The 22,104-nt window shown below is 36.1% G+C and overlaps 1 protein-coding gene across 4 annotated transcripts in view; it reads left to right on the forward strand.

Moving 5' to 3' along the window:
- Positions 1 to 22,104, forward strand: part of AGL (amylo-alpha-1,6-glucosidase and 4-alpha-glucanotransferase) — an 83,588-nt gene that overhangs the window by 9,026 nt on the left and 52,458 nt on the right. For all 4 annotated transcript variants that reach the window (XM_086717655.1, XM_086717657.1, XM_086717656.1 and 1 more), the window contains 5 exons: positions 7,893 to 8,103; positions 8,864 to 9,030; positions 9,877 to 10,080; positions 18,691 to 18,872; positions 19,236 to 19,347. In XM_086717655.1, coding sequence (XP_086573781.1) covers positions 7,893 to 8,103; positions 8,864 to 9,030; positions 9,877 to 10,080; positions 18,691 to 18,872; positions 19,236 to 19,347 — 876 coding nt within the window. The remainder of the gene's footprint in view (positions 1 to 7,892; positions 8,104 to 8,863; positions 9,031 to 9,876; positions 10,081 to 18,690; positions 18,873 to 19,235; positions 19,348 to 22,104) is intronic.

Here is a 22,104-nt window from a genome sequence, read left to right on the forward strand (position 1 = left end):
AAGATTTCAATAGATCTATATAGATGCATAAAATTGACAAAACAGAATAAAAGTAGCTATGTTATTAAATATATTTTGATAACATGACTTATAATGACTTTGTAATATTCTAGCTTACATAATACCATTTTTGTACCACAACTTACCTAATCATTTCCAATCATTAGATATTTAATTTGTTGCCAGTTTATTTAATTATAATAAATGAAGCTGTTATGAATATAGCCTATGTTTACATCACTGATTCTTAAGAAAATACATGTCTATATGAAATTATTAAGTCAAACATAAGCCTTATTATATTCATAGGATATTTATGCCAATTATAGAAAAATTTGTATATATAGCTACTTGGAAAAGAAAGTATAAGTTTCACTGTACAATGTGAGAAATAGAAGTGAGTCCCTGGATTTTTGCAGTTACTTAATAATACCATTTGGATAATTTGTTTCTTACTTGCTAAAACCATTTGCTATGAAAAATTTATATTCATTATTTAGTACAATCCAAAAATATGGTTAGCAGGACTTATCACTAAATTATAATTTTTTGCAGGAATTCCTAGAACTTCCATCTCTCACATTATCCATACTGCAGTATGCCAGAGTATTCGTATTTATCTAGGCAAAGGTAGAGGTGTTTGATTGGATTACAGTAAGTTGAAAGAGTCCATCATTCTCCCAATGTCTTTTGTTGAGATATTTTGCTCATAAAGACTAGCTTATCCAGTATTTAATATTGTGGTGTAGAATTTACCATCTGTTGAACATCATTGTGAGGATTTACTTCTACAAGAGCAATTTTAGAAATGATGTGACATGACATATCTGCATATTCTGCATTTCAGGATTTGCTTGGAATCAAACTGGCATTCATTATGTATATATAAATAGCAGTTCATGATGATGTCTATGCTTCATATCCACCACAACAGGGTTTGTTGTAGCTTTCCCCTTGCCTATTTGTAACGTCTTTCTCTAACACTGTGAAGTCTGGGGCACCTGACTGGCTCAGTTGGAGGAGCACATGCATGACTCTTGGTCCCAGGAGTGTGACTTCAAGCCCCACAGTGAGTGTAGAGATTACTTAAATAAATAAAACTTAAAAAAAAAATAAGAAAAGAAAAGAAAAACCTGGCTTTCATCACTTTTATTTTTGAAAGATATTTTCACCGGGTATAGAATTCTAGGCTGATAGTTTTCTTCTTTAAGTTACCGTTGACCTTATAATGCAGAGAGTAGAGGCACTGACCCCTCATGCAGCCAAAAATCCAAGTATAACTTTAGACTCCCCTAAAACTTAACCATTAATAGCCTACTGTTGACCAGAAGCCTTACAGATGAAACATAGTATGTATATGTATTATATGTTGTAATCTTACAGTAAGTAAGCTAGTGAAAAGAGAATGTTATTAAGAAAATCATAAGGAGGGGCACCTGGGTGGCTCAACTAGTTAAGCATCTGACTTCAGCTCAGGCCATGATCTCATGGTTTGTGAGTTTAAGCCCCGCATTGGCTTGCTGCTGTCAGCACAGAGCCCACTTGGATCCTCTGTCCCCCTCTCTCAGCCTCTCCCCTGCTCATGCTCTCTCTCTCTCAAAAAAATAAACTTTTTTTAAAAATGATAAGAGGGGCGCCTGGGTGGCGCAGTCGGTTAAGCGTCCGACTTCAGCCAGGTCACGATCTCGCGGTCCGTGAGTTCGAGCCCCGCGTCAGGCTCTGGGCTGATGGCTCAGAGCCTGGAGCCTGTTTCCGATTCTGTGTCTCCCTCTCTCTCTGCCCCTCCCCCGTTCATGCTCTGTCTCTCTCTGTCCCAAAAAAAATAAATAAACGTTGAAAAAAAATTAAAAAAAAAAATGATAAGAGAAATTTTACATTTATAGGACTGTACTGTAAAAAAAAAAAAAAAAAAAAAAGTGTAATTAGACCTGTGCAGTTCAATCCCATATTGTCTAAGGATCAACTATACCTTTTTTTTTTTTAATTTTTTTTTTCAACGTTTATTTATTTTTGGGACAGAGAGAGACAGAGCATGAACAGGGGAGGGGCAGAGAGAGAGGGAGACACAGAATCGGAAACAGGCTCCAGGCTCTGAGCCATCAGCCCAGAGCCCGACGCGGGGCTCGAACTCACGGACCGCGAGATCGTGACCTGGCTGAAGTCGGACGCTTAACCGACTGCGCCACCCAGGCGCCCCTCAACTATACCTTTAAAGATACTGTTCCACTGTCTTGCTTTTGTTGTTTCCCATGAGAAATCTGCTATCATCTTTATCATTGTTCCTCTGAACTTACTGTGACATTTTCCTCCCCTCTGGCTACTTTTAAGATAGTCTCTTTGTCACTGGTTTTGAGCAATTTGACTTTGATGTTTCATAGTGTGATGTTTCTTGATTGGGGACTTATTGAACTTCTTTGTATCTATAAATCTGTTGTTTTTATCACATTTGGGTTTTTTTTTTTTACCCATTATTTCTTTGAATACTTGATATCTCCCCTTTCTTCTTCTTTGAGGACTCAAATTACCTATATATTAGGCCACTTGAATTGTTCCACAGATCAGTGATGCTTTTTCAATTTTTTAGATTCTTTTTTCTCTGTTGGCTTCATTTTGCATATTTGTGGGGGTTTTTTAATGTTTGCTTATTTTTGAGAGAGAGACAGACCATGAGCAGGGGAGGTTGCAGAGAGAGGGAGAGACAGAATCTGAAGTAGACTCCCGGCTCTGGAGCTTCCAGCACAGAACCCGATGCGGGGCTCAAACTCATAAACCACGAGATCATGACCTGAGCCAAAGTTGAAGGCTTACCCAACTGAGCCACCCAGGTGCCCCTCATTTTCCATATTTCTATTCCTGTGTCTTGAAATTTACTAATCTTTTTTTCTGCCATGTCTCACCATCTATTCCATTTTTCATCTCAGACCTCATAGTTTTCATTTTTAAATTTGATTTGGATCTTTTGTTTTGTTTTTTAATATTTTCCATGTATTGACATAACTTTTTGAGCATATGGCATACAGTTATGATAACTGATGTTGTTCCTTATCTGCTAGTTCAACATCTATGTCATTCCTTTGTCAGTTTTCATTAATTGATTATTTTCTTTGTTATGGGTTCGGTTTTCTTGCTTCTTTGTGTGTCTTATAATCTTTGTTTGGATGCCAGTCATTATGAGTTTTACCTTATTGAGTTTTACCAAAAATGCTGGGTGTTTTTGGATTCTTATAAATTTTTTTGTCTTTGTTTTGGAATGAAATTAAGTTACTTGGAAATATCTTAATACTTTTGAGTTATACTTTTATGATTTGTTAAGCTAGTTTATGCCCTGTCTAGGGCTCTTTGTTCTCTACTCCTAAAGCAGTATCCCCTGAATTTTCTACCCAATGCCTCATGAATTATGAGTTTTTCCAATCTGGCACTTGATTTTTCTAACCAAGTACTATTCCTGGTCACAGACATGCACTGATCAGTACTCTGCAAAGTGCAGAAGGGAGACCTGCTGCAAATCTCTGGAGTTCTGTCTTTGGGCACTTTTCTCCTCCTCACTAACTGCTCTTATCTATAAACTAGCTGCTTTGGTCTCAACAGATTCTTAACTCTATCTTCTCAGCTTAGGAAGTTAGCTGAGCTCTGCCTGGGTTTCTCTTCCTTGTGCCTCAACCTGGACATTCTTTAAGGTAGTAAGAAGGGGCAGTTATAGGCTTCACATTGTTTATTTTCTGTCTCTTAGGCATCACTATACTTTGTGGCCTGATGTGTAGGCTTGAAAACTCAAATATGTTTTCTGGTTTTTCTTGGTTTCTTCTTTCAAGTTTCAAGGAACAGCATAAATCCAATCCCTGTTATTCATTCCATCTTTGCCAGAAGCAGAAGTCTCAGGTCCTTTACATCTTCTGTTTCCTCTATGTGGAATGCCCTACCGTAGATATCTGTGTCATCAATGCTGTCACTTCCTCTTTCTGTTTAGCAGTTTTGTATTGGATGCTGGACATTATAAATGTTCTGTTGCCATATCTCTGGATTTTTTTGTCTTCCTTCAAAGGAGTGATGCCCTGACAGCTCTTTCTGCCCATAGGTCCTATCCCTGTGTTTTAATAAAACCACTTTTTTTGTACCCCCCCCCCAAAAAAATAGAAGTGATGTCTTTTATTTTGGCATTTACATTATCTGTGGATCAGCTTAATCCTTTTGAGGATTAAGAGAGCCTCTTAACATGGGGCTCAATCCCATGAATTGTGAGATCATGACCTGAGCCAAAATCAAGAGTCTGATGCCCAACCAACTGAGCCACCCAAACACCCCCCTTTTGCGGCTGTTTTAAGCTTTGACAGGATAGGTATAGTAGTTTTTACTCTAGGACTATATTAGCCTTGCTACATAAGACATGACTCTTTTGAATACAACAGGTGTTCAACGAAGTCTCTTCACTCTGAAAATTATAATGTCTCCCAGGCCTGAGTGAGTTCTGGGAATTGGTCAATTGATAGCTCCTAGTAGTTGTTCTTTGCCCAGCCTCATGGATTCAAACACTACTCGTGTGAGCCTGGTATTCAGGCAGACTCAAGATGACCCTTGGTAATTTTCTAGAGCTTTTTCTTTGCATGGTTTCTTCTGCACCATACTCTGCCCTGAAAATTATAGTTTCTTCACCCTCCTCAAATTCTAATCTCTGTCTCCTCAATTCAGACTACTATTCCTGCTTCCTGTGTCACAGCACAGAAAGTTCTCCTACTTTAAAGCTAGAGAATTCATAGGAATCACCATTCTCTTGGGCATCACAGTCCTTCACTCCTTATTTCTGAAAACAGTTGTCTCATTTATTTCTTCTAGTTTCTCAGCGGAGGACAAATCTAATACCACTTACTCCATTATGGCCAGAAGCAGCCATAATCAGAATGATATAATCAGAGTGATATAATATACAAAGTGATTTAATACACAAGTTAGGTCATGTGACTCCTCTGATCAAAACTGTTCATTGGCTCCTCATTTCATTCAGAGAAGAAACCAAATTCTTACTGTGGCCTACAAGACCATGATCCGGCCCCCCTGTTATCTTTCTTTCCTCGTATTTTACTACTTCTCCCCGAGCTTATTCCAGTCGACACATACTGAGTTTCTTGTTATTTCTGGAATCACCAAGCTTGCTTCCACCCCAAGTCCTCTTGGTTTCCTCTGCTTGGTCAATTCTTTCCATGGACGACCATGAATAGCCATGTGGCTAATAACTCCCTGACTTTTCTCCAGCTTGTCAACTTTTTAATATTAAAAATTGCTACCGCCTCCCCACCATCTCTCCTTTATCCCCATTTTCCTTACACTGCTCTGATTTTTCTTTCTTCTCTTAGCATTTATCCTTCCCTGATATACAGTTGTTTCTTACTTATTTATCATGTTCATTGTTTAATGGCTGCCTTCCCCCTTTAGAACTCAAGCTCCACAAGGGCAGAGATCATTGTCTATTTTGTTTCCTATACATAGTATGCACTCATGACATAATTTTTTATACTTTGTTAGATGTTTCATAAATTGAGCATTAAAAATATAGATATTAGTATGCTTCTTCTCAAAAAGTTTCTTAAGAGGTAAAAAATTCCAGTTTTAAAATTGATAAACCACAGAGATGAAGAGTACAGTGTGGGGAATATAGTCAATAATACTGTAATAACATTGTATGGTGACCACACTTACTGTGGTAAGCATTGGGTAATGTGTAGAACTGTTGAATCACTATGTTGTACACCTGAAAGTAATACAACATTGTATGTCAATTGTGCTGCGAAAATAAATAAAAAGTAAAATAAAATATTTTTTTAATTTCCTTAAGCTTAAAGATTATAATCAGCAGAACTAAATTTTCCTGCCTTCATTGGTTATTATTGCCCATCATTAATTGAATTGTTATCTTCATGATTAAAATTTCTAAGCCTTATATTTCTTTTTTATTAGGTTTTTTAATTTTAATTCCATATAGTTAATATACAATGTTATATTAGTTTCAGTTGTACAATAGTGATTCAACAATTCTGTACATTACTCAGTGCTCATCATAAGTATACTGTTATTTGCTTTATATTTCTAACAGACTTTACTGTAGTCAGAATTTTCACATTCTGGTATCAAGATATAAAATCTTCCCAGAATCAACCGTAATTTTATTTTATAGTAAAATTATGACTATAATGTGTTAATTTTTTTTTTGCCTCCCATGGCAAAATACTTGCAATACATTATAGATGTCTCAGATACATTTTAATAGAAATAGCCTAACTTAGGCAAAACTGGAAATGTTTTGGCCCTCAGAATTCCAAAAAAGACTTAAATACTAAAACATGAGGATGCAAACTAGTGTAAACATGGTGGAAAACAGTATGGAGGTTCCTCAAAAAATGAAAAATAGAACTACCATATGATCCAGAATTCCTCTACTGAATATTTACCCAAATTATATTAAAACACTAATTTGAAAAGATTCATGCACCTGTATATTTATTGTAGCACTATTTACAGTAGCCAAATTATGGAAGCAGCCCAAGTGTCCATCAATAGATTGATAAGGAAGATACGGTATATAATGAAATATTACTCAACCATTAAAAGTAACAAAATTTTGCCATTTGCAACAACATGGATGGATCTAGAGAATATAATCCTAAGTGAAATAAGTCAGTCAGAGAAAGACAAATACCATGTGATTTCACTCTATGTGGTATTTAAGAAGCACAAAGAAAAAAAGAGACAAATTAAAAACAGATTCTTAAGTACAGAGAACAAATTGATGGTTATTAGAGTGAAGGTGGGTAAGGGGATGGGTGAAATAGGTGAAGGGGATTAAGAATACATGGGGCACCTGGATGGTTCAGTTGGTTGAGCATCCGACTCTTGGTTCTGGCTCAGGTCATAATCTCGCAGTCATGGGATCGAGCTCTGCATCAGGCTCCATGTTGAGCATGGAGCTTGCTTGACTCTCTCTCTCCCTATCTCTCTCTGCCCTTCCCCCACTTGCTCTCTCACTCTCTGCCTCTCTCTCAAAATAAATAAACTTTAAAAAATATATTTTAGGGGCGCCTGGGTGGCTCAGTCGGTTAAGCGTCCGACTTCAGCTCAGGTCACGATCTCGTGATCCATGAGTTCGAGCCCCGCGTCAGGCTCTGGGCTGATGGCTCAGAGCCTGGAGCCTGTTTCAGATTCTGTGTCTCCCTCTCTCTGCCCCTCCCCCGTTCATGCTCTGTCTCTCTCTGTCTCAAAAATAAATAAACGTTAAAAAAAATTTTTTTAATATATATATATTTTTAAAAAATGCACTTATCATGATGAGCAATGAGTAATATATAGAATTGTTGAATCACTATATTGTACATGTGAAAATAATGTAACACTGTATGTTAACTATTCTGGAATTAGAAAGATTTCAAGTTCAGTAAAATTTCATTTTGTTTTTCACTTTAAAGCTATCCTAATTTTCTAAACATACTCTGAATAAACTTGAAGACATGTTATTAAAAAGGAAAAAAAAAAAGAACTTGCATATCCCAAAGTAGCCATGCAAATAGGAATCAATTTCCAGGAGGAGAGGAGAGGAGAGGGACAATACAGAGCAGACAGTTCTGTGTTGTATACTGTATGTTAAAATATACAATTCAGCTAAATTAGATTGCAGAATAGTTCCAAAACCAGCAGTGTTGTATATTAGCATATATATATTATATATATATATTATATAATATATGTATATTATATATACAATACATATATATAATATATATAATATATATATTTAAAACATAGTTGAGAAACCATAGTTTTTGTAAAACCTTAAATAAATCATTTATTTATTAATGTGGTAATTTAAGTTCTTACAATGAGTTTATTGAAATGTGCTTTTTGTTTAGGGTTTGAACTACAGTTCCGACTAGGCCCCACTTTACAGGGAAAAGCAGTTACTGTATTTACAAATTACCCATTTCCTGGAGAACCGTTTAATCGAGAAAAATTCCGTTCCCTGGAATGGGAAAATCCAACAGAAAGAGAAGATGATTCTGATAAATACTGTAAACTTAATCTTCAGCAAGCTGGATCATTTCAGTATTACTTCCTTCAAGGGTAAGTCAGGTGTCCTATATGTTGGGGGGAGAAAAAGTTAATTCATTCTATCTAGTTAAATTATCTAGCTTGTAAAAAAAAGTTACTATATAAACCATGGACTGCAATTTTTTACAGGATTTTTTGAGATGCAAATAGAATATGGTTCTTCAGTTCCTAGGAAGCAATTGTAAGACTCATTGCAGATTCAATTTTTTTTTTTTTAAGTAACCACTTGAATAGTCTTTTCATATAACTTCATTATAAGATGCTATTTGCTTGAGTGCCCTTGTTATTACTGATAGGTATGCTTATTTTTCCTTAATGCAACATTACTAGATATTATACATACTATGTCATTATGTAGAGATTGGAAAAAGGATAAAATAAGGCTTTTCCATTGAGTTTCATTGCAACTTTTTAAATGATTTTATGTGCTTAGAAATATATTTAAAAAAATTTTTTTAATGTTTTATTTATTTTTAAGATAGAGAGAGACAGAGTATGAGGGGGATGGGGCAAAGAGGGAGACACAGAATCTGAAGCAGGCTTCAGGCTCTGAGCTGTCAGCACAGAGCCAACGCAGGGCTCAAACTCACGAACTGTGAGATCATGACCTGAGCCGAAGTTGGCCGCTTAACCAACTGAGCCACCCAGGTGCCTCTAGAAACACATATTAAAATGGGACAATTCACCTTCCCATTAGAGAGTCAGACTATATTAGATGAGGATTTTTTTTCCTATCATTAATTGAGAAGTTCTTGTTTTGTTTTTTCCTTAGAAATGAAAAAAGTGGTGGGGGTTACATAGTTGTGGATCCTATTTTACATGTTGGTGCTGACAATCACGTGTTACCCTTGGACTGTGTTACTCTTCAGACATTTTTAGCTAAGTGTATGGGACCCTTTGATGAATGGGAAAGCAGACTTAGGGTTGCAAAAGAATCAGGTAATGTCAGCTATCTTTCCTTTCTTTCTTAAAATAAATGTAATTATCCTCTGTGATATAGATTTCAAGAGCTTTGATTCTCCTTTTAATTTTGTTTCTTAGTATATTTAGTAATAGAAATAGATAGAATCATATAAAGGTGTTAAGACTTAACCATTTTTAACCTGCAAAAATAGCAAATTATATGGTTCAACTTAGAAAATTAAGGAACTCTAATAATAAAATGAGATCATTATTGTATCTAAGACTTTACTTTGACATAGCAAAATTAGTAGTAAACTATTAAAATGTTTTAGAACATGTATTATCATTGTATATAATTTTAATTCAACATTGATTAATTGTCTTCCATGTGGAAGGTGTGTGCTGCCATATATACTGAAGGGTAATATTTTTTACTTTCAAACTGAACATAATATGAAGAAAGAGATGAGAAACTTATTGACATAACTGAAACAGAACACCAGACAGTGGAACATTAAAAGTAGGAGCAAGACATACTGATATACTTGTATTTCTCTACATGTAAATATATCCATCCAACAAATATAAATTGAACCCTTAATAGTAACTAGGCACTGTGTACGATTTTTTCAAGTGCGTTATTTCACTATCTCTGTCTTATGTATGAGGACCCTGATATCCTGAAAGATTTAAGTAGACTTGCTTGAAGTCACTTATGGTATAGCTAAGATTTGAACCCTAGTCTTTGATTCCTTTTCTAAGTTACATGGTTGCCTTGCTATTTGAAACTACTTAAGGGAAGTCTAAACTTATATTTTGCTTAGTTTTAGTTTGTTTGTTTGTTTTCTTACAGTGGTCTTTGTTTATTTTCTTGCATTGCAGGTTACAACATGATTCATTTTACCCCTTTACAGACTCTTGGACTATCTAGGTCATGCTACTCCCTAGCTAACCAGTTAGAATTCAGTCCTGACTTTTCAAGACCTAATAAAAAGTATACCTGGAATGATGTTGGACAGCTAGTGGAAAAATTGAAAAAGGAATGGAATATTCTTTGTATTACTGACGTTGTCTACAACCATACTGGTATGAGCTTAATTAACTACCTCCATTAATTTTGATGAGAATATTCTATTCTGATTATTTTACTTCTTGCTGTTTTATGTAACATAAAATTTGAAAACAATGATATATAGGTGTCCTTCAATTTAAAAATCACTTTATATAGTACCACTTTTTTTCTTTCAGAGAAAATAAGTGTTAGTTGAAAGTATATCAATACATAGTTATTTTGCATGTGATGATTATAAAAACAGGAGAGTGATCATAGAAGGGACATTTGATCACATATTTCAACTTTCATTATTAATACTTTGCAGACCAACTTGTGAATCCCATACAGCAGCAACTCTGGTACTATAGTATATATTTGAAAAGCTGAATGACTATTTAAGGAGAAAATTATTGGTAAACTCTTAGAAGTTAAATCTAAAAATTGTACCTTTTACATGTTAAAAGGGCTTATTAAAGTTAATCTGTTTGGATCTCAAGATTCTTTACCAGTATACAATTCCATAAAATGTATCTGAACTTCCCAACTGGCGATCCTCAGGGAGATGATTCCTCCTGTCACCTGTCAGACAGCTGGGCCTGGAGAAGCCACTGACCATGATCAGCTTTCAATTTAACGCACTGTACCTTGCAAACATTATCTTCTCTGTGTGCCACAGTGAAAACTTCCTAATATCTTAGAAATCAGTATTCTTCACTTGAAAATTTGACATTGATAATTGCTTTAACATCTATAATATTATTCACATCAAGTTTATCAAAGTACATAATGACATTATATGAGTTTAGGATATGGCATATGCAGCTGTAACAGAGACAAAAATATAGTGACTTAACTCTGAAACTGTATTTCCTATAAAAGATTAGATAGACATCCCAAGACTGCTGTGGTAGCTCAGTGGTGATGGGGAACTAGGTTCTTTCTCTCATGCTGCTCTCTCTCCAATAGTTTGCTTCCAACTCTTAATCAAATATGGCTGCTCCAGTTCCCAGTATCACCTCTACCTAGTGGAAATGAGGAAGGGAAGTCATGACTTTTAAGGGCATGGTCTGGTGTGTGTGTGTGTATGTGATATAAGATATATATCTATAATTCCACAATAAATATATGTGATATATATGTGTATATATATATTTTTTTCTCATATTTTATCAGACAGGATTCTGTCTCTTGTCACACCTTGCAATGTAGTCTGTTAGCCATGTGTTCAGCTGAACCTTGGGAATTCTGTTACTAAAGGAACAAAGGGAGAAAAAAATTGGAATATAGTAACAGTCTCTATTAGAGACTATTTCTGAAGCATTTGAGAGATTCTTTGCAACATAAAGAAGTAAACTTTGCTTCAGCCTTAAATTGGAAAGTGTTGCAAATTATAATGTGCTTTTTGTGAAATTGGTTTTCATTAAAAAATTACTGTCCAGGGGAGTCGACTTCCAGAGATTGGCAGTGTAAGGGCTTTAGAGTTCTGTACCCAGCAAAACAACTGGTAAAAATTATTTTTTAAAAGAACTGTTTAAAGTCTTTGAAAATTGTTCTAAGGGAATTCAGCATATGGAAAAGCATTTATGCAAGAAAATATCCTAAATCTCAATAAAAGCAGTGATAATCTGTGACATTTGAACCAGGACCTGCTTCTCCCTGCCCCAGTTCAGAATGATGATAGATCTACTCCTGGCATGTGCAGGTGGGAACACAAGGTTCCTTTTCTCTCCAGCTCCCAGTTAAATGTGCAGGCTTCCAACATTTCTTATGTCCCTCCCAACTGTAGCACTCTGTTGTAGAAATTCCGTTGTGAGCAAGAGCACCTGAGATGTCTGGGGCTCCCTTCCTTCAACCCCTACTCATGGAGGGAAAGCTCTACCCCGTGCATGGCAGAACAAGAATACTGGGCCCTAGTTGCCCTTGTCCCAGTTTGCTTGTACAGTGGAGCTTCCACACCTAGAGAGGTAAGCCAAAAAAACCAGCTGTGGAGCAGTGACACAGGTATTCTGCCCAGGGGAAGAGATGTGCAGTAAGAACAGAGTAAGAACGAAATTGACTTTATTGGTACATAGCATGGGACACTGTTGAAAACAATGGAGACTTTGGTGGTAAACAAGAGAAGGCTGGTATCAACTTGAGAGCAACATACTAAACCATAGGCCAGCTAAGTGGTCTAACCGAAAGAACCAGAGAAAGAGGCAGCTAAGAACAGCCCTCCAAGAGTCCTACAAGTCTCAAAGACTGGCCTCAGAGACTACCCCTGCCGAGGGGCCCAAATTTAATTGGATCATATTGTGGAGCGATTTATGCTTCAGCATATTATCAAAAATAATAGCACAAAAGAGTAACAGCTAAGTGTGATTCCAGTGGATGCAAGCAGCTTAACAGAGTTCAGGGAAGGAGACAGTTGAGAGAGCCCTGCTAAAAACCACCAACATCCCAGACTGAATGCAGATGGCCAAGGCTGCGCCCTCTAAGCGGCAACATCCGCTGCTGCTCACCGTGCGGGAAATAGACTTCACTGAAATAGTACGGCCAAGTTACAAACAAGCAACCAACGAGACCTGGAAGGAATGGGCTCAATATCCAGAGTTGCTGCAATACATTATCTAAATTGCCCAATTTGCAACAAAAAACTGAGACATGCAAAGAAACAGCAAATGTGACCCATACGCAAGAAAAAAGCAAGCGACAGAAATCGCCTTTACAAAGTCCTAGATGTCATGCTTAGTCAGCATAGAGTTCAAAGTAATTATTATAAATGTATTTAAAGAATTAAAGGAAACCAGCTTATAGCTGTAGAGTATATGATAGTATCAAATGGAAAATATAAGTAAATGGAAAATTTTTTTAAATAGCAAATGGGAATTCTGGAGTTGAAAAGTAAATTAAAAATTCACTAGAGGTGTTCAGCAGTATATTTGAGGTGACAGAGTAAAGGATCAGTGAACAGAGTTTATACATTTTGAAGAACTGAAGAAAAATAAAACTGAACAGAGTTTCAGTAAAATGTGGGCCATGTTGAAGCACACCACATCATAGAAATGAAATGCCAGAAGGAAAAGAAAGAAAGGAATAGAAAAAACACCTCAAGTAATGGCTGAAAACTTCCCCACCTTTAAAATTTGATTAAAAACAAGCAAACAAACATGAATCTACACATCCCAAAGCTCAGTGAACTTTAAGTAACATAGACACAAAAGTAGCCACACTCAATCACATCTTAGTAAAAAAACATTTTAAAGCCAAAGATCCAGGGAATATTGGAAGTAATGCATACCTTGTTTTATTGTGCTTTACTTTGCTGCAAGTCTATTGATGCCATTTTTCCAACAGCATTTGCTCACTTCTCATGTCTCTGTGTCACATTTTGGTAATTTTCACAATATTTCAAACTTTTCCTTATTATATTTGTTATGATGATCTGTGATTCGTGATTATGACTTACTGAAAGCTCAGATAATAGTTAGCACTTTTTAGTATCAAGGTATTTTTTATTTAAGGGATGTACATTGTTTTTTAAAGATATACTGCTATTGCACACTTAATAGACTACAGTATGGTATAAACATAACATTTGGGGGCACCTGGGTGTCTCAGTCAGTTGATCATCTGACTCTTAATTTTGGCTCAGGTCATGATCCCAGGGTCATGGGATCAAGCCCCATGTCAGGCTCAAGGCTGAGCGTGGATCTCCCTCTACCCTTCTCCCCTGCTTTCTCTCTCTCTCTCTCTTTCTCTCTCTCTCTCTCTCTCTTCCTTTCCCCCTCCCTCCCTCTTTAAAAAAAATAAATAACTTTTATGTGCATTAGGAAACAACAAAAAAGTTGCTTGACTTGCTTTATTGTGATTTTCACTATATTGCAATGCTCTGGATCCAAATCCACAGTATCTCTGAGGTGTGCCTGTATCTTGAAAGACAGAGGTTGTCAAAGTTATTTGAAAAAACAAGACCCAACCATATGCTGCCTACAGGCAACACACTTTCTTTTTTTATCTTTTGAATTATTTATTTATTATTGTTATATCTCCATTGTTAGCAGATCCGATGATAAAATTGACACATGGTTTATGTGTCAATAAATATTTCATTCTTTATTCAAAATGCAAACATTACATTTTTTCACACTTTAGATTCAAAGATACAAATAGGTTGACAGTAAAAAGATAAATAAAGACTTATCAAGGGCTGGGAGCTTGGAGGTTCTCTTTCTGCTTGTTCCAGAGAGCACAGCCTTGGACATACATATGGTCTTCCAGATTGCCAGAAGTGAATGTGATTTTATTTTTAAGCCTGGCTTCCCAGTATTTACCCTGGGTCACAGTAGTTTACTGTTCACTCCATTTTTGGTTAGAGGTTGTGTTTAAGTCCCTTTTGCCAGTGAGTTGTCCTGTGTTGATGGGTCTGTATGGGATTATGGAATGTTTTCAGGTCTTTCCCATGTCCTGTTAGAATTGCTTCTGAGTGGGTGCAGCCTAGTGCACACACCCAGCCTTCTCAACAGTGTTTCCTGTGATCCCAGGAAGACTGTCCTCTGCTTTCTCTTTCCTTGGTTCTCCCTATTAAGTTTCTGTTTTGTTTGCTATGATTTTTTTTTTTTTAATATCATGGAGCTACCAGTATTCTCTTAACTACTCTCTACCAAGGTCTTCGTTATTTTCAACAACACCTTAGGCATGAAGTTCTTCACTCACTGTTCCAAATAAAGTCAGTCCTTTCAGGCAGAGCCTTTCATCCTCGTGAACTGTCTTTCTCCCCAAGCAAAACACTTGTGCTACTGCTCCAGAGCTGGGGATGAGACCACTTTTCCCCAAGTGCCATCTGATTCTGGGGACACTTGAGGCAGGAGATAGCAGTCCCTGGTCTTCTCAGTTGCCCTCCCCATATGGAATCTTCACCCTCCAAGTGAGCTCCAGCTCCCAGGAGGCAGTTGGAGTCCCAATATTCTTGGCCTCCCGCAGCTGGGTATAACATCCACCCTACAGGTGGGGACTTTGTGGAGGAAGGGAGCCAAGGTTTTCTCTGCCTGCCTACTTGGAATGGAGCTTCTACAAAATAGGGTTGGAGGGAGTGAGAAACACAGGCAGCCTGCCTCCCCCAGTGTGAAACTGTAACCCCAGACTGGGAGTTGTGGAAAGGGGGAGTCTCCATGTTGGCCATGCCTTCCCAGAGTAGAGCACCTGGCATACAGCTTCCATAACACGTGGCTGGTTGGGAGAGTTAAGGGAGAAGGTTGTAGTTCACATGCCACAGACTGTTGCTATTCTTGCCAAGATTTGGTAGATTTTCTTAAATAAGTGTTTCTCCATATGCTGAAAACCCTTAGGACAATTTCCAGAGACTGTAAATGATTATATTTTATAATTTTTGCTCTTTAAATTGTGGTTTTGCTCCAGAGAATGTCTGCTAAGTTCCTCACTGCACCACTCTAGAAATCTATGTTTCATTTTTGATTTTGATATATATTAAGATGTAGTTTGGTTTGACCTCTCTTTCAGGTGGAATTAATGTTTAGAATTCCTTCATTTTACAGTTGATTTTGTTTCAAAAAATTGAGATAAGTAACAAAGTTTCAGGATTTTGCCATTTAAAAAATTAGGGTAGCCTTAGTATTCTTAATAAATGAAAATCCTAACTAGATATAATCATCATTACATTTTTCTCCTACATCTTGAATTCTAATAATATGATGATGAATCTAGGGAAATGCAGCTTGATTCATAATTAAATAACTATTAATTTAACTTACTGCGACATCTCTGTTTCTTATATATCCTGTCTCCATCCAAGTGTTTATTATGGATATGAATAAATAATAAGTAAGTAAATTATGTACCACATTATTTACTAAATAAATGACTGAAACTAAAAATAATGATTTTTAAACTCTGCAAGGATTGTAATAGTGGTCAGCTGAGTGAATGAGGTATGAACACATTCATCTCAGCAGAAGAACAGAGTGGTTAAGACTGCAGGGTCTGAAGAATCTTGCCCAAGTACTTTCCTGGCTGTATGACTTTGACTGAGTTACTTATCTCTCTGTGCCTCAGTTCTTCCCCTGGTAAAGGAACATAACTGTATGCCCTACATTATGCTATAGGACATGAGGATTAATAAATTAGTGCATATAGCTGCTTAGAACAGTTCCTGGCATATGGTAGGTATTCAGTAGTTGTTACTACTGTTTGTTTCATGTACATTAACCACTCATGCTTCTCTGTGAATTCGGGGTCATTACTCTATTTCAAAGATGAAACAAAATATGTATAACTTTTATTTGTTTATTTAAAAATTAAAACACATATTCTTTAATGTTGCAAATACTTGGAATACCTTGCAGAACTCCTCTGGTTCTGATCCTAAACTTACTGATACAAATGAATGATAAAATGTAAGCTCCATCCTTGTACTCTCAGTGTGTTTCTTTTTAGCAATTTCTGAGCCTGGCTTTTATCAGTCTTACCAAAACGACAAATCTTATCAACCATTCAAGATTAGCTATCCAAAGAGGTTGCCTGTGAGAGAACTGAATTTTATTCTGTCAGAATTGTCTCAGCACAATAAAATCAAACAAACAAATAAACAAAAAAACCCACCTCTCTAGAATGAAAAAGCTCCATGAGGACAGGAGCCTTGCTCACTTTTGCCGCATAATATCCATCTCCCAAAACAGTGCCTAAGATATATCACATTTTAAGTGTAGATATATGCAGAGATATGAATGGATTTTGAGTTACTATGCTGTCCTCTGGCAGTGCTACCCATCAAGTGCCTGGGTAGATGTGCCTGGGCCTTGGCTGGAGCTGGACAGGTTTGAGATGTGGGTATTAAGAAGAGTGGCTGTGATGAGGAAGGGCATGTTTAGAGAAAGAGAAGGACTAAGATGTAATAAACCTCCCACGAAGTTTAATAAACATGAGAAGAGGGGCACCTGGGTGACTCAGTCAGTTAATCATCTGACTCTAGCTCAGGTCATGATCTCATGGTTCGTGGGTTCAAGCCCCACTTCGGGCTCTGTGCTGACAGCTCAGAGCCTGGTTCAGATTCTGTGTCTCCTTGTCTCTCTGCCCCTCCACCAATTGTGCTCTCTCTCGCTCTCTCTCTTTCTCTCTCTGAAAAATAAAAATTTAAGAAAAAAAAATGAAGAGAAGGGCCAAAAGAGAGGAGGAAAAATAAAAAAACACCAAGATAATACCTTTTGTAAATCAGGGAAGAGGTGTTTTATAAATCACTGAAGGACTAATCAATAATGGCAGATGTTATAGAGGTTAAACTGATGAAGTTGAGAAAGTAGCACTGAATTTCATGATTAGGAGGCTTAGAGTAATCTCAGTAGAGTGATGGATGCAGAAGCAGATTAAAGTGGGAAAAGGAACAAGACTGTGGGGAGATAGTGGAAGCAGATACAGATTGGATTTCCTAGACATTTGATCTTGATATTAACAGACTGCAGAAGTCAGAGAAATAACTGAGTTTGGATAGAATGTGTATTTGTATTCTTAGCCTTAGGGAGATACAATCATATTTAAAGACCCAGAGGAAGAAACCACACCTCCCTCCTCCCCAAAAATACAAGAAGAAATGATTGTATAGGAAAAAAAAGTGTAAATGACATTTTGAATTCTAAAGATTGGTAGTATATAGAACTAGAGCTTAGGTGAGGCCAAAGAAGGGCCCTCTCATTCAGGAGACTAAAGAAGAGAGGCATCTGGGGAAAAGCGAGATGGATATTCTAGAACCTGTCACTGAGCAGCCTAAACCAGAGTGAAGATTCAGGTAACTTTCTGCTTTAACAAGTACAGTGAACTTGAAATTGGGTGGAAGCCCTGTCTGTCTTGCAGGGAAATATTGTTTTCAGGCTTATAAGGAACATTCCAAAAAATAGTTGACTCAAGGACCATCAAAATGGGCTGAGGACAAGACCCTTCTTAACTCCCACAATAGTAAACATGTTATTAGAAGGGTGTTAAGTTAATGTTGCATCTTACAATTAAAAATTCTTACAACAGAAGAAAAAAAAGGTATGGTGAAGTGGATGACAGGATACCACAACCAAAAAAAAATGTTTTTCAATTTGCAGTATCATAAATTACTGTAAATATTTTAAGTTAATATCAAATATTTAATATAAAACATAACAATATGTAATATATAATTTCTATAATATATTTAAATATTGTTTCTAATATATAAGAAAATCAGTGGTGGGGGCACTTGGGTGACTCAACCAGTTAAACGTCCAATCTTGATCACAGCTCAGGTCTTGATCTCAGGGTTGTGAGTTCAAGCCCCGCATTGAGCTCCACGCTAGGCGTGAAGCCTACTTGGAAAGAGAAAGAGAGAGAGAGAGAGAGAGAGAGAGAGAAAGAAAGAGAGAGAGAGAGAGAGAGAGAAAGAAAGAAAGAAAGAAAGAAAGAAAGAAAGAAAGAAAGAAAGAAAGAAAAGAAAGAAAAAGAAAGGGCAAAGAAAAGAAAGGGAGAGGGAGAGAGGAAGGAAGAGAAAGAGGGGAGGGAGGAAGGAAAGGAAGGAAGGAAGGAAACGAGTGGTGGATATTGATATTTTATTTCATTTTAAAACTTAACATAGATACCATCGTGAGTCTAATTACAAGATATTCTTTTATGTTTCCTTTTTCTTTAAGCTGCTAATAGTAAATGGATCCACGAACATCCAGAAAGTGCATATAACCTTGTAAATTCTCCACACTTAAAACCTGCCTGGGTCTTAGACAGAGCACTGTGGCATTTATCCTGTGACGTTGCAGAAGGGAAATACAAAGAAAAAGGAGTACCTGCTTTGATTGAAAATGATCATCAAATGAATGTCAGTATGTATAGAGGAGTACCACACTAAAACAGAATAACAGAATTTCTTTTTTTTAAATATAATTTGTCAAATTGGCTTACATACAACACCCAGTGCTCATCCCAACAAGGGCCCTCCTCAATGCCCATCACCCATTCTCCCTCTTCCCCACCACTCCCCGCCCCCCGTCCACCCTCAGTTTGTTCTCTGTATTTAAGAGTCTCATGTGGTTTGCCTCCCTTCCTCTCTCAGAATAACAGAATTTCTAAAGTACAAATTAAATATATGGTTGAAAATTACTTAGAGTCTATCTTTATTATGGTAAATATGTTTTGTGAAAAGATTTTGAATATATTTTTTTCAACTATTGTAATTTTTCAGTGCATTCGAAAAATAATTTGGGAGGATGTTTTTCCAAGGATTCAACTCTGGGAATTTTTCCAAGTGGACGTTCACAAAGCAGTTGAGCAATTTAGAGGACTTCTTACACAAGGTAAGTGATATACATTAGAATGTTCCTAGCAATTTAAAAAAAATTATTACTCTTAAAGGGATAGCTCTTCTTTTCTAAGGTTAAGACATTATTAAATCTGTTATCATTATATGATATTTGTGTTACTATAAACTGATTGTGGAAGCTGAGAGTTAGCAGAGACATCTAAAGAGTATGTCATAATAATACATAACATAATAATTTCTCTTGGGGACTGTTTCTTACTATTGGTTCCTTAGCACAGTGCTCAGAATATAATAGAGCTCAGTATATGTTTGTTAAATACGTGAATGGGAGGGGAGTAGAGCAGATTATTTCAGCTGCCGAAAGCTCAAAACAGGCTTTGAAACAGAGAAATGTAGTGTTCTGTTGGCTAAAGTAGAAATCTTAACTGAGGTAGAAGGGCTTCCAGCTGATGGGGCCCACCATTAAGGCTACCTACCCACTAGTAAGACTGACCCAGATAATAGTAAGGAGCAGATCTTCAGTTCAGGACATAACTAAACTAAAGAAGTGAATCATTGTGTCCCTGACAAAGGAGGAGAGTAAAAGTCAGGCTCAAAGGGTTTTGAGGAGGCAAATTAGAGAGAAATATCATAAAGATGTATCTACAATTAGTGTAGGACAGCCTAACAGCAAGGATATTGCTGGCTCTTAAAATAAGAAATTCTCTTCCTCATCTTGAATCTAGAGCTAGAATAATACCCAGAAATACTACTTTCAAAGGAGAAGTCAGGGGGCACCTGGGGGGCTCAGTTGGTTGAGCGACTGACTCTTGATTTTAGCTCAGGTCATGATCCCAGGGTCATGGAATCGAGCCCTGTGTCAGACTCTGTGCTGAGAGTGGAGCCTGCGTGGGATTCTCTCTCTGTACCTCTGCCTCTCTTTCCAGCTCACGCTCTCTTTCTCTCTCAAATAAAATAGAATAAAATAGAATAAATAGAATAAAATAAAATAAATAAAATAAAATAAAATAAAATAAATTAAATTAAATTAAAATAAAATCCATTTCCTCTTAACACCAAAAAAGGAAAAGTCCGTATTACTTGAGGTCTAGAAACTTAAGGTCAGATTCACACTTCAGCTTTCCCAATTGTGTAACATCTTGATACATGAAATTTTTATATTAGCTTTTCTTCATGTTTCATTTTACTAAAAGGCCTCTATCTTCTCTTCCCTCTGATATTTATAAGCTGTATTATTTAAATGCAATAGTGTGTACTCATAGTAAAGAAAAAACACACAGTACAAAAATACAATTAAAAAAATGTGTGACTTCTTCTCCCTCAGAACTCAATTCTTAGAGGGAACTATGTACCAATTAATAGTTTTTGTGTTTCTTTTCAGACTCTTTTTTGAAAGGAATTAAAATTTTATATACGTTTTTTATAATTGTGTATGTATAAATTAAATATATGTTTTATATCTCTTATACACACACAGAAGACTACAGCTTACAGGCTGTTTAAACAGTGAACTTCTTTAGCCTTTTCAATAAATTATTTCCAGTTTTTTCATCATTCTTTCATTCATTTAATACTTATCTTTTGAACCACCTACTACATACTAGGTACTCTTCCCGGCATGAGGATTCAGTGGTGAACACAGCAAGCCCTTACTATAGTAGAACTTATATCCTTATAAGCAGTATTGTAGAAAATATATCCTTGTATGTGTTTTTACTTATGTGAATAAATCTGCAGAATAAATTGTTAGACACAGAATTTCTGGGTCAAAGAAATCACTACTACATCATCACTATTACATCATCACTAAATATACCCTCACCAACAAGATACCATTAATCTTTATAATCTTTGTCAATTGGACAAAACATTCCTTATTTTAATTTGCAGCTTTTTGCTCATTAGTGAAGTATCTTTTCACGTGTTACTTTACCATTTTTCCATTAATTGTATATGAATGTTCTTTCCCTATTTTTCTGTTAGGTTGGGGTTATTTGACATTTTCACATTGACTTATTATTATTGGTGATTCCTTATTATACTGGCCTCACATATGCCCTCCTAGTATGCTGTTGATCCTTTAACTCTTGATTTATGGAGGTATTTTTTTCAGTATAGTCAAATTTGTCAGTCTTGTCTTTTATGGCTTCTGATTTCACATCATGCTGAGAAAAATCCTTCCATCAACATTGTTTTCTTCTAATAATCTTATTTATATTTTACATTTAAATGTTCAATACACCTGTAATTTATTTTTGTATATTATATAAGGTATTTATTTTTATTCAGAAAATGATATTGAATTTATAATCCATCCTTTTTTACTGATTTGTAGTACCACCATAAATCCTTCATAGTATAGTCATATGCAAAATATATATGGGTTTGTTATCTATACTATTACAGTGATCTTTTATTCACTCTATCAATATTGAAGACTGTTTTATCATTTACACTGATTGTGTAGCTTTTTCTTTTTTTTCAAACACTTCTTGTCAGTTTTCATATGGTTACTCTTTTTCAATTTAATTTAATTTAATTTAATTTAATTTAATTTAATTTAATTTAATTTTAATTTGTATATAGTGCAACAATGATTTTGGGAGTAGATTCCTTAATGCCCCTTACCCATTTAGCCCATCCCTTCCCCAAACCCCTCCAATAACCCTCTGTTTGTTCTCCATATTTAAGAGTCTCTTATGTTTTGTACCCCTCCCTGTTTTTATATTATTTTTGCTTCCCTTCCCTTGTGTTCATCTGTTCTGTGTCTTAAAGTCCTCATATGAGTGAA

This window comes from Puma concolor, chromosome C1, assembly GCF_028749965.1.
Source record: "Puma concolor isolate L17-30 chromosome C1, mPumCon1.1.hap2, whole genome shotgun sequence".
Classification (NCBI taxonomy): Eukaryota; Metazoa; Chordata; class Mammalia; order Carnivora; family Felidae; genus Puma; species Puma concolor.